Here is a 16,308-nt window from a genome sequence, read left to right as displayed (position 1 = left end):
GTCGATTCAAAGAATAGAATAGAATAGAAAATCATTTATTCAAATAAACCTACATTGAAGCACTTTTGAATAGTCATCACATTTTTTTAGTCTACCGATCATTCCTGTATCATCACAAGAAGAACGAGCAAGAAACTTGCGTGTTGCTCTTTTAAATAATTTTATTGTTACTTTACATTTTTAAGTTTAAGTGTGTGAATACAAACTACCAATTAGCACTAATTCAATTAAATACTCAAATAGAAAAAATATTAAATATACAACCAACTGATTAAACAATTAATAAGAGGAAATCAGTCATAGTGATTAGAGCAGACCAGTCCCTACAAGCAGCACCAGTTCACGACTGTCATACTCGTAATGTGGCGATAGATACTTTTTTTTTATGTGGTGAAAATCCCTCATGAAGACCCGGCCGTTTCAGGAGTTGGACGGACGGGTACTGTGAGACTTCTACTCACCAAAAACCCTACGATATTCCTTCTCGCCGCAATAGTGCCAGGGTCGCGGGATAGAGCTGGCAATCAACCGCGAATGGTGATACATACCCAGATATTATGTATCTATCGTTGATAAAATAACTTCGACCTCGGTGGTTTAGCGGTCAATCACACCGCTTTACGACCGATGGTCGCGGGTTCGATTCCTCGCACGGCACAAACATTTGTATTCATGAGTATTGTTATTTTGGTCTGGTGATTTGATCGGTCTGCGTGATTTTTTATGTATAATATGTATGTATTTATAAAAAAAATCTATGTATATGTATCAGTTATCTAGTACCCATAACACAAGTTCTAGCTAGCTTAACTTGGGTCTAGATGGCTCTGTGTGAATTGTCAAAAAAAAAACTTATATATATTTTATATATATTTATCTATTAATTTTATATCAGTAGGTAGATGTTGTAATAGATTACAATGTTTCAAAACAGGATGCTTATTAACATGATTTGAGATTATGATATGATTTATTTATTCATGATAATACTGGCTTTGTTTAAACATACTAATAATAATCTATACTAATACTAGCTACTCGCCTGGCTTCGCACGGGTGTCATCATCATCATCATTATTGTTGCAGCCCGGAAGACGTCCACTGCTGGACATAGGCCTCCCCCAAAGATCTCCACGACGATCGGTCCTGCGCTGCTCGCATCCAATGCCTTCCAGCGATCTTGACCAGATCGTCGGTCCACCTTGCTGGAGGCTTCCCACGCTGCGTCTTCCGGTCCGTGGTCGCCACTCGAGGACTTTACTGCCCCAACGGCCATCTGTCCTTATGTGTATATGTATTAGATTGTAAATGAGTAGTTCTTTTGATAGCTTTAGTGGTGTAGCAGTTTAGCATGTGAATTTACTTCTGATGGTTTCCTGTTCTATTCCTCGCAATCTATAATTCAAATTCAAATTCAAAATATCTTTATTCATGTATATCTATTACAGACTCTTATGATATGTCAAATCTACCGTTAGTTCGGAATGATATCGAGATGAGAAGAACTGACAAGTATTTTTTTCAAATAATATTTGTGCATAACGCACCTTTTTATATGATAATTATATTTTTTTATATATGTATTTAAATATTTTATGTTTCGTTCGATTTTTATTGTCAATTTGAAATATATGTCTTTTACGAACAGTGACCGTAGTTTCTCTATTGAGATTATTATTATTATTATTACTAGCTGTTCCCGAGACTTCGTCCGCTTGGAATTTAACTTTAATTTCTAAAATAAACGATGTTTTTCTAAAATAAAAGTCACTCCTTATGGCATCAGCTATCTGCCAAAAAAAGTCTCGTCAAAATCGGTCCAGCAATTATTAAAAAACAGGCCGACAGACAGACAGACTAAAATTGTGATTGTGGTATATGTACCGTCATATGAATGTAGTAACAAACGGTTATTTCAATATTACAAACAGACACTCCAATTGTTCTGGAGTAATCACAGCGGATTTTCGGGAATAATGAAATTAAAGACGCAGAGTAACTTGTACGACTTCTATATTTTTAACTTAATAAAAACTACAAAATTGTATGAGCACAAATCGCAAAAGTGTAGTATTTGCGTGAAATAAAATAAGTAGGCGCTTTGACTTCACAACATGCCCCCCGGCATTGAAAGCTACGCTTTCAATCAGACTCCGATGATACTGGTAATGGGCAGATTTTGCTAAAGGCTCGCCGAATAACTCCAGTGGATGTCCGGATATCAGCAACCCGTACTATGCCGTCAAGACCAGGATGAACTCCCACAACTCTTCCCAATTTCCACTTTAATGGCGGAAGATTATCCTCCTTAATTACTACCAACGTATTCAATTTTAAATTATCCTTGCAAGTACGCCACTTAACACGTTGTTGCAATTCTGCAATGTACTCTTTGCTCCATCTAGCCCAAAAATGTTGTCGTAATTGCTCAATGCGTTGGAACCGTGTTAAATTATTTGTGGAATGTCTTTGATAATCTCGGTCGGGCAAAGAAGTCAGAGACCGCCCAATTAAAAAATGGCCTGGGGTTAATGGATTATAGTCCGCAGGGTCCGAAGAAAGTGGTGTCAGGGGTCGAGAGTTCAGCACTGCTTCAATTTGTATGAGAGTGGTGTTAAGCTCTTCATAGGTTAATGTACAATTACCCAACACTCTCTGTAAGTGGTATTTTGTCGACTTTACACCCGCTTCCCATAAACCTCCGTAATGAGGAGCATACGCCGGAATAAAATGGAAGTCAATGCCATCACAGGCTGCACTTTCGCCTAAAGAATTACAATTCGTCTTTAGAAATTTTGAAATGTCATTGTATGCACCCACAAATGAGGTACCATTATCGGAATAAATATTGACAGGTTTACCTCTTCGCGAAATGAATCGACGTAAAGCAAGTATATAATTATTACTAGTTAAATCGCCTACCAACTCTAAATGAATAGCTTTGGTAGTGAAGCAAACAAAAACTGAAATATAAACCTTTACTAGCTTACAACCGCGGCCTTGTCGACTAGCGGACATAATAGGTCCGGCATAATCGACACCGACCGTTTCAAAGGGATAGCCACCAGAAAGTAGGCGCTGCTGTGGTAAATTTCCCATCAGGGGGGTTACAATTTTACCCTTCATGCGTGTACATCTGATACAATTGTGATAACAGGTTTTCGCTAAATTTCGCCCGCCTATAGGCCAATACCTTTCTCTTATAGATGCTAGCAACAATTGAGGACCGGCATGCATTAGCCGTTTATGCTCATAAATAAATAATAATTTTGTAAAAATGTGACTGGACTGTAAAATTATAGGATGTTTTTTATCTTGTGAAAAATTTGAATTATCAATACGACCTCCGACGCGCATTAATTTATTTTCGTCCATAAAGACGTTCAGTTTTAATAGTTGACTGTTTTTTTGGCAAATTATCATTATTTAACAGTAACTTGTACTCGGGAAAGGATTCATATTGACTATTTGAAATAATTAAAACTAAGGCGTCGCGTAAGTCTACCTCTTCTAAAAAATTTGATACTACAAGTACCTTTTTACAATATTTGATAAATCTTAAAACATAGGCAACTGATCGCAATAGTCTTAAATAATTAGAAAAGCGACTAAATTCAATGAGCCCACAGGAATTGTTATTGTTAATAACAATAGCATTTAGAGATATGTCTGGTTTAATTTCTGGGAGAACTTCAACACACTTCAGTTGCGTAGGCCACTTCGACAAGTCATTCATGAGAAATTGCGGACCACACCACCATAAGTTTAAACCTTGCAGATTACTAATATCCACACCACGAGATATTAGATCTGCTGAGTTTTCATCAGTTGGTACGTGTCGCCATGTACAATTTTCTGTCCTTTCTAAGACTTCAGCAACACGATTACGTACAAAAGGCTGAAGTCTAGAAGGCAGCATACGTAACCAACCTAAAACTATGGTGGAATCTGTCCAGCAGTAAGCTTGATCTATTCCCGATCTAAGCGACGTGATGACCTTATCATATAGCCGCGCTCCCATCAACGCACCGCACAGTTCCAACCTAGGTATTGTGGTAGGCTTAATAGGAGCTACTCGGCTCTTAGCCATTAACAATCGAACCATAACTTCACCAGAAGTACTGACGCTACGCAAATAAATGCAAGCTCCATATGCACGCTCTGAAGCGTCCGAAAAAACATGCAACTCTAACGACTTACAGGAGTCGCAAATAACCTCGGTACACGAAGATCGTTCAAAAGAGGCAAAGTTTTACGAATGTAATTCCAATGACGATTAATATCATCAGTTAATGGTTCGTCCCAAGCTAATTTTTTAATCCAAAGCTGCTGTAACAATATTTTCATATTAATTATGCATGGAGCCAAAAGTCCCAATGGGTCAAAAATTCGAGCAATCATCGAAAGAATATCACGTTTTGTATTACCATTAGGAACTAGAGAACTTATTGGGAAACAGAGTTCATCAGAATCTGTGTGCCAACTAAGACCTAATAACTTATTTGGCTCATCACTCCCAATATTCAAATCGAATGATGATGCTTGAACGTCCTGAGGATCAATCATCAAAAGAGGATTATTCGATTTCCATTTTCTTAATGGCATACATGCAGAAGCAAGTACATTAGTAACTTGCTTACGTATAGCTTGAACTTCAGCCAAATCGTTACCGCCCGTTAATAGATCATCAACGTAAAAATCATGTTGAATGATCTCGGAAATTTTATCATCCTTGCAGTCGATTCCTAACTGCTTTAGACAGCGTGTAGCCAGAAATGGAGCACTGGATGTTCCATATGTGACCGTGTTCAATATGAATTTTGTAATTGGCTCAGCTACATTACTACGCCGCAGTATTTGCTGCAGATGTCTATCAGACGGGTGGACAATTATTTGTCTGTACATTTTTTCAACATCTGCAGACAAAACATACTTATGCTGCCTAAATCGAAGCAATATGGATATCAAATCATCTTGGACGGTGGGACCAATCATTTGGATATCATTGTAAGAAACACCTGAGGTCGTAGGACAACTGGCATTAAATACAACACGGAGTTTGGTGCTCGTGCTACTATCTCGCATAACACCGTGATGAGGAATGAAATATTCCTTTTCATCTACCTCAGGCTGTTTATATTCTGACATATGGCCAAGCGATTTATACTCTGTCATGAAGTTGCTATACATATCTCTCAATTCAAGATTGCTCGTCAACCTACGCTCTAAAGAAAATAAACAGTGTTCCGCTCGATGAAACGAATTACCTAAAACAGAAGAATCATGTTTAAGCGGTATACGGACGCAGAAACGACCGTCATCGAGGCGCGTTGTGTTCGCAACAAAATGTTCCTCACACATTCTTTCTTCCGGAAAATAATTTGATTTGGAGCATATCTCTTCCAGCTGCCAGAATCGTGTTAAGTCAGCTCGAATGTCGTCCAAATCATGACTTGCACTAGAATCAATTTTATTAAAATTACATTTTATATCATTTAAATGCATAATTGTGTCATGATGACTAAAGATAGGACCTGAAATTATCCACCCTAATCTGGTTTCGCACAATACAGGCTTTTTCTTACCTAGTATTATTCTCCGCGTCCCTACCAAATCCCAAAAGAGATCGGCACCAATCAAGATATCAACATCTGCTGGTACAAAGAACGTAGGATCCGCCAAACTAATGTCAGTAGGGATGTCAATATTAGAAATATTAATTTCGTGACCGGGTACATTACTTGTGATTGATGGCAAAACATAACATTGAAGCTCAGAAGAGAAACTGTTATTCAACGACGTCATGTGCACATGACAAGTTTTGCCTACGCGTAAAGTTGCGTTATTTACACTCATGATTGACTTATCTACCTGACAGGTTTCCAAATTTAATTGTCGACACAATCTCTCAGTCATTAGACTTGATGTACTACCACTGTCTAATATTGCACGTACTATATGTTCGTGATTATTCTTGTCATATAATTTTACCAACGCAGTAGATAATAATACATCACATTGAATTTTATTATAACTAGACATATTTGCTGCTAAAGTTACATTGTCAGAAGCAGCAGTCGTTGAAGACGACGCTAAAGGTGTAGTTTCAGATACGACTCTATTTTCATTACGAATATGATGATCATTGGCTGCATGAATCAGAGTGTTGTGTCGACGCTTGCATATTTTGCAACCTGGCCTTTTGCATAGATTAGCAAAATGACCTACACGAAAACAATTGAAACATACCTTAAAACTGGGTAGTAACTTTAGGCGCGCTTCAACGCTCAACGCAAGAAACTGGGGGCAACCGGTTAGACTATGGTCACCCTTACACTTAGGGCAGATTCGATTATGTGATTCTGCTGTATTGGAATTCTGATGTGGATGACTGCCATGAACTGAAACCATAGATTTTAATTTCATAGTCGATTTATGATTTAAATTGCCCTGATTGACACGTGAAAGCTCTAATGTTTCAATCAAATCTGCACGATTTCGGATAAATTCTAGAAAGGTGTCAAAGGTAATTGAAGTATATTTATGTGAATGCCCCTTAAATTCCTCCCACTCTCTATAAGTTTTACTATCTAATTTATGGGTAATAATATGGATTAAAAGGGTATCCCAATGTTTGACAGGTTCACCTAATGATTCAAGTGCCCGCAAGTTTTTATTTACCTGATCAATTAACCGCTTTAAATTTGCTGATGACTCCTTTGTTATTGCTTCCACATTGAACAAAGAAGACACATGATTTTGTATCAACAGACGTTTGTTGTCAAATCTATCGCACAAAAGTTTCCACGCAACAGCATAATTACTAGATGAAAACTCAACTGATTGAATTACCACGGCAGCAGAACCCTCTAACGATGCACGCAAATAGTGAAATTTATTCACTTCGTCTATTTCATCATTGTTGTGTATAAGGCTAGTAAAGGTGTCTCTAAATTCCAAATAATCATCGTATGAACCACTGAATCGCGGTAGCTGGATGGTCGGAAGACGCACCAGCTTATGATTATTGCTCGCTCGAGTACCTCCATCACTACCCATATTGCTCATAGTCTCAACATTAACATTTTGTAAACCTTGGGCTTTCGCGATTGCCTTGAAATATTGTGATTCAAAGTCGGAGCGCTCTTTAAATTGCTCTTCACTATTATCAACTATACATTCAAGGCGCAACTGTACCTGATCATACTGTTCATACAACGACTCAATTTTACCCATACGTAATTGTAATTCTCTGGCATCCGAGAGACTTAACGGTTCATCAGTTAGTGTATGCAAATAATTAATAAATGCAGTTAAACGGCCTTTAAAACTGCCTCGCTTTTTTATTAACTCCTTTTCTTCGGTCATTATGGGATTCGAGTGTTGTCGACCTGGAATTTATACAATTAAAAAATTAATTCTAATTAATGAAATAAAGATCTACGATCAATAGGTATGAATACAAAATATTAAGCTAACAATATGTTAATTCGATAAAGAAATATATTTATATGTATATTATATAAATCTAGTAAATGTACTGTAAATGTTGTATGGTACATATGCACAAGCATAAGTACCGATTCAAATTGACATTAATAGAGAAAATACTAGATTGTTTCTTAACTTGCTGTCGTACATACGGCAAATTATTTGTTTAACATAAATGTACAGATTCCTTAAGTACCTAAATTGTAATATAATATAGAACCTGACAATAAAATTAAACACCAAACACCAAAGTAACATTTAACACAAAAGAATTAGTTATACCTACTTTACTTACATACAACTGACGTGAATAACTATTGAAATTTGCAATTATGAGGCATATATTTTGATAATTAACTCAAACAATGTAGCATTAGTGCTTACTATACTTAATTAAGTAGATTTGTAGTTAATTTTAGCAAATTATGAAAAAGTACTAATATTATTCACAATGCAGTAGGTAGGAAACCAATGAAGTTAAAATAATGTGATACAGATAAATAACGTAATTATCGTTTACTAACCTTAATAAAGTTTTTTATTTACTTATAATATTACCTGTAGAGTGTTGGGATAAGTTTATTATATAGTAATTTATACTTAACACCACTATAAATTACACTCGATTCACATCCAATGGTAGGTAGTTCTGCCGGTCAACTTGCATCCAATTAATTTCTCTTTTATTTCTTGTATTTCGATTTAATTCCACAAAATAATAACTGATCCGCATTTAATTCACATCCGGCTTCGATATAGGACCAGGTTCTGGAGTACTCACAGCGGATGTTCGGGAATAATGAAATTAAAGACGCAGAGTAACTTGTACGACTTCTATATTTTTAACTTAATAAAAACTACAAAATTGTATGAGCACAAATCGCAAAAGTGTAGTATTTGCGTAAATAAAATAAGTAGGCGCTTTGACTTCACAACACCAATTTTATTTATATGTATATATTATGAAGAAGGTTTAAAATAAAAAAGTGTATTTTAATATATTTATAGTTGATGTTATAGACATTTGCTTTGGTTACATCAACATACACATATAATAAGACAGTATAGTTTTAAAAAGCAAAATATATAAAAAAGTAACTGTAAATAGAACAGAACAGTTCTGATTTTCAGTTACTATATGAAAAGGCACTCGTAAAAAAATCTTTAAATAAAATTGAATTATTTATATGTATAGATAAACCTATATAGTAAAACCAGGTATATACCAATAAAATGTATTGTAAATTTTTAATTACTTTTATTATAAATGATAAAATATTAATTTAACACTATTTACAATATTTATATACACTTAAATCATAATCCGTGATAAATTAGTCTTCAACGAGATTTCTGTAATCTTCTAACAATAAATGTATATTTATCATAATTATATTTATCTAGAACCTACGCTATGATGAATTATTTAATAAGAATGTCAATTAACACGTTTTGTCCTTTCTTTCACGGAATATAAGTGGTATACCGCCAATGATGTTCTGCACGATGCTGGACTTGGGGTCTGATGTCAGCTCCTTCTTGGATTCTGAAGCCGGTTCAACAGTGAACCGAGCTAGAACCGCGGCCAGGCCCGCCACAGACTGCATCTGGCCCAGACGACCTCCTGTAATGTCCACGAATGCATTTTAGTACAGGACTTAATATATAAGCTACATATAGAGTATCAGTAAAGTGTGATTCCATGTAAAAAAGTAACAAACAGATAGATACTCGTACTTAGAGTTTGATTATAATATTACTATGGATAAATTGACAGTTAATAATTTAATAGTAATTGCCTTTGTTCAGCCGTGGACGTCTTCCAGGCTGTGATGATGGTGATGATGAATAGTAATTGGCAATTTGTCGATTGTTAATATGAATAATTAAATAAAATATTTATACTATTACTAACTGTACCCACAGTTTCACTAGTGTGAAATTTATAGACTACTAGCTGTCCCGGCAAACGTTGTTTTGCCTTAAACTAAAAAAAAAATTTAGGGGTGGACTACCCCTAACATTTAGGGGAATGAAAAATAGATGTTGGCCGATTCTCAGACCTACTCAATACGCTCACAAAATTTCATGAGAATCGGTCAAGCCGTTTCGGAGGAGTATGGGAACGAAAACTGTGACACGAGAATTTTATATATAAGATATGTTATTCTATATTACTGTAAACTTTAATGAAAATCCGTTCAGTAGTTTTTGCATAAAAGAATAACAAACACCCATGTATAGATGGGTGTTTGTTATTCTTTTATGCAAAAACTCTCACACACTTTCGCATTAATAATATTATAATATTAATAAGATTAATCAAAGTTTAGTAATAAGAAATTTAAATAACGATAAATAAAATTTATTTAAAGTTAATACATACCAATACAGGAGCGGGGTCCATCTCCAAACGGCAAATAAACAAATTTGTGCCTCTTGCTTACTTCCTCGGGTGAGAACCTCTCTGGTCTGAATTGTGTTGGATTATCAAAATATTTAGGATCATTGTGCAAGGCCTGTATCGGAATAGTCACCTTAACACCTTCATCAATTGTTATATCAGTACCAGGTATCGTGTATTTCTTCACGCACCTTCTCATCAGAAATCCTGATGATGGAAACATTCTCATTCCCTCCTGGAAACTCCACTGTAAGTATGTCATTTCTTTTATTGCATCATAGCTTAGTTTATTGTCATATTTATTTAATACTGCATCTATATTTTCTTGTACTTTCTTTTGAACGCTAGGATTGTAAGCCAGTTGGTGTAGTGTAAAGCTGGTAGCCGATGATGAAGTTTCGAAACCAGCTGCGAAGAATATAAAGGCCTGAGCTGCTAGCAAGTAGTTATCCATTTCGAGTTCTGCTATCTCCGGGCTGCCATCTGGCTTCACTCGTTCCAGAGATTCTACTACAATTTTGCCTTTTTGTTTTAATTCTAATAGCATATCTATGAAGTCATTACGGCCTGATGGTTCATAATTTCTTTGCTTTTGTATGGCATTTACCAAACTTACTACATCATCTTCCAGATCTTGACCGAGAAATTTAAGGTGCTTGAACACATCAGGAAACAGTGTTTTTAGTATTACTGTAAATGCACGTGATAGAGTTAAATTGAAAATTTTAGCGCCCAGTTTTCTTACTCTAGAATTGTCATCGTTCAGTGAATCTGCATCGAGTCCGAAGCCACAGGCACCAATGAAATCGGTTGTGTATCGTGCCATGAGATCTCGTGCATCTATAGGAGTTCCAGATGCAGCGGCTGCAAGCGCTCTCGCTTGCAACTTTTCAGCGCGGTCGACGATAAGTGGAAACATGGCTTTTAACTTACCACTCGTAAACGCCGGACTCATCCGCTGGCGTAGCAGCCTCCACAGATCTCCATCCGCGAAGAACAAATTACGCAGTAAAGGTTCAATAACTTTATGTTCAGGAGAGAGGCCGCGGGAGTAGAAGTTATTGAAATCAGTTATTATAATACTTTTTATGAGGTCTGGATCTCTCACCACTAGTTCAGGTATGCTTCCTCGGTAGTAGCCAACGAAGCGTTCTTCTGGAAACTTCCAATATGTGTCCACCGCCATCTGAGTAACGTTCTTCTGTAGGAGATGGCGCTTGGTGTCGTTGCCGAATAGGGGAATTGGTTTCTCATGCTTCACCCCTCTCTTCTTCCAGTAGTCGTGGTTCCTCGTACCGTAAAGATACAGAGAGCTGATGAAGATTACTAGCAGAATTATTGCAATCATGTTTGCGCTGATTGACACTGTCTATCACTGATAAATAATTTGGTGAGCGCTACTCTTTATATATAGAAAACAAAATATGTAATCACTAAGACTGTCTAATTAGGCAACAATGATTTAGCAATGAGTCATGATAACAATTATCCTGGTAGATAAGAGAACAAAAATAATATGTTTACATGTTATATTGTATTAGTAAAGATATAATCAAGGTATTTTTATATTCAGGTTAATTGAATGACTGCAATATGTATGTAGGTTATAAACTGCATACATAACAAAAAAAACTTACGCTGTGGCATACCTGGAACAACAAATTTGATGGCATTTAACCTGACGACCTCGGTGGTCTAGCGGTCTAGCACACTGCTTTACGACTGATGGTCGCGGGTTCGATTCCTCGCACGGCACAACATTTGTATTCATGAGTATGATTGTTTGTATCGGTCTGGGTGTTTTCTATGTATAATATCTATGTATTTAAAAAAAAATCTATTTATATATATCAGTTATCTAGTACTCATAATACAAGCTTTAGCTAGCTTAACCTCTAGATGGCGCTGTGAGAATTGTCCTAAGATTATTATTATAAATTTTTTTACTGGGTTGTTTGGGCTATTTTCAGGTGCTTGAACCTGTAACACTGAGACCTGCATAGATCTATTGCCCTTTTTCAGAGTTCGCTACCTAGACCCGTCAGGGTCACAAGATTTGAAGGATATTCTTAGGAGCGATGGTTTTTATCTCCTCAGAAAAGAAAGTAAGCTTTCCAAAGGAGATATTACATTTATGCATGAGCGGGCTACGACTACATAGGATGTGTTTGGCGTTTCCTCTGCTCTCTTCAGTTTGTCATATGTGTGTCTGTTCAAAATCTACCCGGTATCATCGTAAGCACAGATATTATATTATATTAGAGTCCGTTAGTTTTCTGTTCCCGCGCGTTCCCTTCCCCTCCCTAACTAGTAACAAACGGACCGTACAGCGGCATTGACGCGGGCGCGCATTGTGTTGTGAATTAAAATAAATTAGAACTGTGTTAACCTACTGTGAGGCCTGTTGTGAAACTGGAAAGCTAGCGAAGATACTTTCGAGACCCTGAAGCCCAAGAAATCCGCAGAACCATAAAGGTAAATGACTGACGTTGCCCTAACATTTTGGTAGCAGAGTAGTTTCCCAAACAGTGTCCCTTAACGCAAATAATAATTTTATATACCTATCTCGTCCTATTGAATATCATTCACCACAATGTATCATCTTGTTTATATTTTATCCACAGATCCTTTTATCTACATATATATGTATTAAATAACTCAAGCCGTGACTTTATACCCGCCTTGAGAATAATAATAACTTCGTTGTTTATAAACCTATTGGAATATAACACTAATAACAATAAGCTTACCATAAACATTACATTATATAAAACAAAGTCGCTGTCGCTGTCTGTCCCTATGTATGCTTAAATGTTTATAACTACGCAACGGAATTTGAAACGGTTTTTTAATAGATAGTGATTCAAGAGGAAGGTTTATATGTATAATATATGTGCACCCGTGCGAAGCCAGGTTGGATGAATAGTAATACATAAGAAAAACAGGCACCTCAAATAATTAAACCATTTTTAAGATTAACGTACACAAACGACCAGACAAAACAGATAAACATAAAAACTCTTACAATCTTTGGTAAAAGGTAAGGTATTAAACAAGTTGATTGTATGGTTAATATTTTAACTTTAATGAATTAGTACTAATAGGTAGTTTGCATTCACATATTTCAACGTAAAAATGTAGTTACAACAATTATTTAAAAGTGCTACACGCAAGTTTCTTGCTCGTTCTTCTTATGATGCCTCATCATAAAAAGAATGAGATTTCCGAATTTGGAGTAGAATAAATAAATAAATAAGTATGATTATTCAGAAGTACTTAAATTTAAATTTATTTGAATGTTCTATTCTATTCTTTCGGTTATTAATAGGTTAATAATGTCATCCAATAAGTTTTTGTCATTGTTCATCCCCTCCGATCGATCCCCCGTCCAATTCAAACGGGGATCGATATTACGACGGCCTGAGCCGAGGTTCGAACTTGTAGTGGTGCCCTCAGACTAAAATCGTATCCGTCAGGCGGGAGTTGGCCTTCGAGCCGCTCCAAGTCCTTCCGCGGGCTCGGAGTGCCATCTGCACTCGCCCCCTATCGTCCGGTGAAGCTGTAAAGGCCAGCTGCGGCCAACAGCATTAGAGTAGTCCGAAAAAATCTATCTATGTACGGACAGCAATCACTAATGTTTTTATATGTATAGAAGAAGGAAAATGCAGTCGTCATTGTTGATGACTCGTATAAAAAATGATTTCACTAAATTACGTATAGATTATAAATGCAGATAACGATATGATTTCTTGTTTTGCCGCAAAACTGATTGGGTTGTAACCAAGTGGCTTGCTTCTCTGTGTCATCACAACGTAAGAATGCAATGTGTCACTAGTACTTTTTTTTTATTGGGTAGTTTGGACTATTGTCAGATGTTTGTAGCACCTGTAGCACTGCGACCTACACAGATCTATTGTGCTCGCCTTTTTCAAAATTCGCTACCTAGACCCGTCAGGGACAAGAATTGAAGGATATTCTTAGGAGCGATGGTTTTTACCTCCTCAGGAAAGAGTGTGAACTTTCCTAAAGAGGTATTTCGTTTATGCGTGAGTAGGCTACAACCACATAGGATGTGTAGTGGCGTTTCCTCTTCAGTTTGGCAGAATCTGCAGATTTTTGTCGTGCATAGACGACCTCGGTGGTCTAGCGGTCTAGCAAACCGCTTTACGACCGATGGTCGCGGATTCGATTCCTCGCACGGCACAAACATGTATTAATGAGTATGATTGTTTGTATCGGTTTGGGTGTTTTCTATGTATGTTATGTATGTATGTATTTACAAAAAAAATGTATATGTATCAGTTATCTAGTACCCATAGCATAAGCTTTAGCTAACTTAACTTGGGTCTAGATGGAGCTGAGTGAATTGTCCTGAGATTATTATTATTATAGGCCTAGTTTTGCCACGAAGATGCCGTGAGAGGCAAATAGAGGAACAGAGCAAAATTGTATCGTTATAAGAGAATAAAAACTAAACTGAAGAAATACAGCACTATGATGTTTAATAAACCGTATTATCCACAAACCTAATACATACTAATAAATATAATTGGATTGTCTGTTTGTATCTCAGTAAAGAGTATATGTTGTACATAAAAAGAAACTAATATAAAATATTTTTGTCTGTCTGACCGTTTATTCTTGCTAATCTTAGAAACGTTTGATTTTGACGGCACTTTCAGTAGATAGCATTTTTTTTATTTATTTATTTAAAAGTCTAAGTTGCACAATATTATTAAATAATAATAATAATATTTCAGGAAAATTCACACAACGCCATCTAGTACCAAGCTAAGCAGACGCTCTGTTATGGGTATTAAACAACTGATATAAATACATAGATACATTTTGATTTGTAAATAAATACATATTATACATAGAAAACACCCAGACCGATACAAACAATCATACTCATGAATACAAATGTTTGTACCGTGCGAGGAATCGAACCCACGACCATCGGATAGTAAAGCGGTGTGCTAAACCACTAGACCACCGAGGCTGTCAAATATTATAATATTATTAAATAGTAAAAATATACGGAATCGTCTACTCGTGAGCGCTATTCACCCTTAGTCGCTCTCTCACCAAAAATGCCCAAGATAACATCGCAATGGTTTTAATTCCACAGATAATTGTAGGACACAACAATATCTTTATAATTAGTGTAAACAGTGTCTCAATCTGATAGTGTAATAAGTATTAACTGATAACTGGATTTAGGTACCTATTAATGATATGTATGCATCACACCAAGTATCCGTTTCATATCAAATCAGTATATTATAATAACAATTAGTAATGGTCATTGAATGATCTAATAATTTTTTTTTTAATTTATTTGAGCGAACAGACTTACACTATGAGGGATGAGAATAGGTTGTTATATATTTTTTCTACCCCTAAGTGATAAACGTAGTCCAAATTAAGAAATACATGTATTTCAAAATTTTCACCCTTCTACCATTAACCCCTATTTTTTAATAGCGTTTTTATTTCAACCAAATTTCAGTCCGATCTGTCCATTGGTTTGGGCTGTGCATAGATAGATCACTATGTCAGTCACCTTTGAGTTATATATATTTAGATAGAAAACATCATAAATAAACATATTCATTAATACATATATTGAAAATATTTTATATACATGTACATAAAATTCTCGTCTCAGTGTTAATTGCTATACATCTCCGAAACAGCTTAACCGCTTTTGATGAAATTTTATATACAATAGGTATGAGAATAGGTTGTTATCTATTTATACCCCTAAGTGTTAAGGGATATCTGTAGGGTCCTAAACTAAGGACTTTTAAATTAAAGGTTTTTGTTATGGACTGTAGATTAGATGTAATTATTTAAATATGAAATACAAAAAATGGTAGAATATTTACTGTATCGTCTGTTTATAGTAAAATATAAAATGTAAAAAAAAAAAATTCTAACCTTAATATCTAGGCTCATTATGTCAACACTACTTATTAATATAATACTACTAAATACTTTTCGGTACTCGTTGTCTATCAACTATCTATATATATATATATATATATATATATATATTTGTAATTATAATTGTAATGACTGTTTGTACCAAAATAAATAAAAAAAAAAATTGTGCGCGTGTCGTAATCGGTGGCGAGATCAGAAGTGAGGGCCGGTGCTATTCGCACCCCCTTCGAGCCACACCCTGCAGCAACGATGCCTGAACAGTCTGCCCGGGTTGATGGATTCAATTAATGGGTAGAGGGCAGAGGATGTTGAAGGTTCTCAGCAATGTCTCCTTCTTAGTTTTCAACTCAGCAACCCTCGTGACTCATCGCTGCCAGGGTAGACTTTCATTACGCGTCCCAACGGCCCAGAGTGGGGGCGGTTGTCCCTTCTCCTTAATAAGTACCAGTGTACCCACAGCCAAC

General features: G+C 36.0%; 1 protein-coding gene across 1 annotated transcript; it reads right to left on the bottom strand.

Annotated features, from left to right (window-relative positions):
- Positions 1–8,933: 8,933 nt before the first annotated feature.
- On the bottom strand, positions 8,934–11,243 carry LOC131855419 (cytochrome P450 6B6-like). The gene is made up of 2 exons (XM_059206694.1): positions 9,878–11,243; positions 8,934–9,115 (listed from the first exon to the last, which is right to left on the bottom strand). Exons 1-2 carry the CDS (start codon positions 11,241–11,243, stop codon positions 8,934–8,936), a joined length of 1,548 nt encoding a protein of 515 aa, XP_059062677.1.
- Positions 11,244–16,308: the final 5,065 nt, after the last annotated feature.

This window comes from Achroia grisella, unplaced genomic scaffold (genome assembly GCF_030625045.1).
Source record: "Achroia grisella isolate CSIRO2021 unplaced genomic scaffold, CSIRO_AGI_Agris_v1 utg1387, whole genome shotgun sequence".
NCBI lineage: Eukaryota > Metazoa > Arthropoda > Insecta > Lepidoptera > Pyralidae > Achroia > Achroia grisella.
This window is presented reverse-complemented; position numbering and strand designations above follow the sequence as displayed.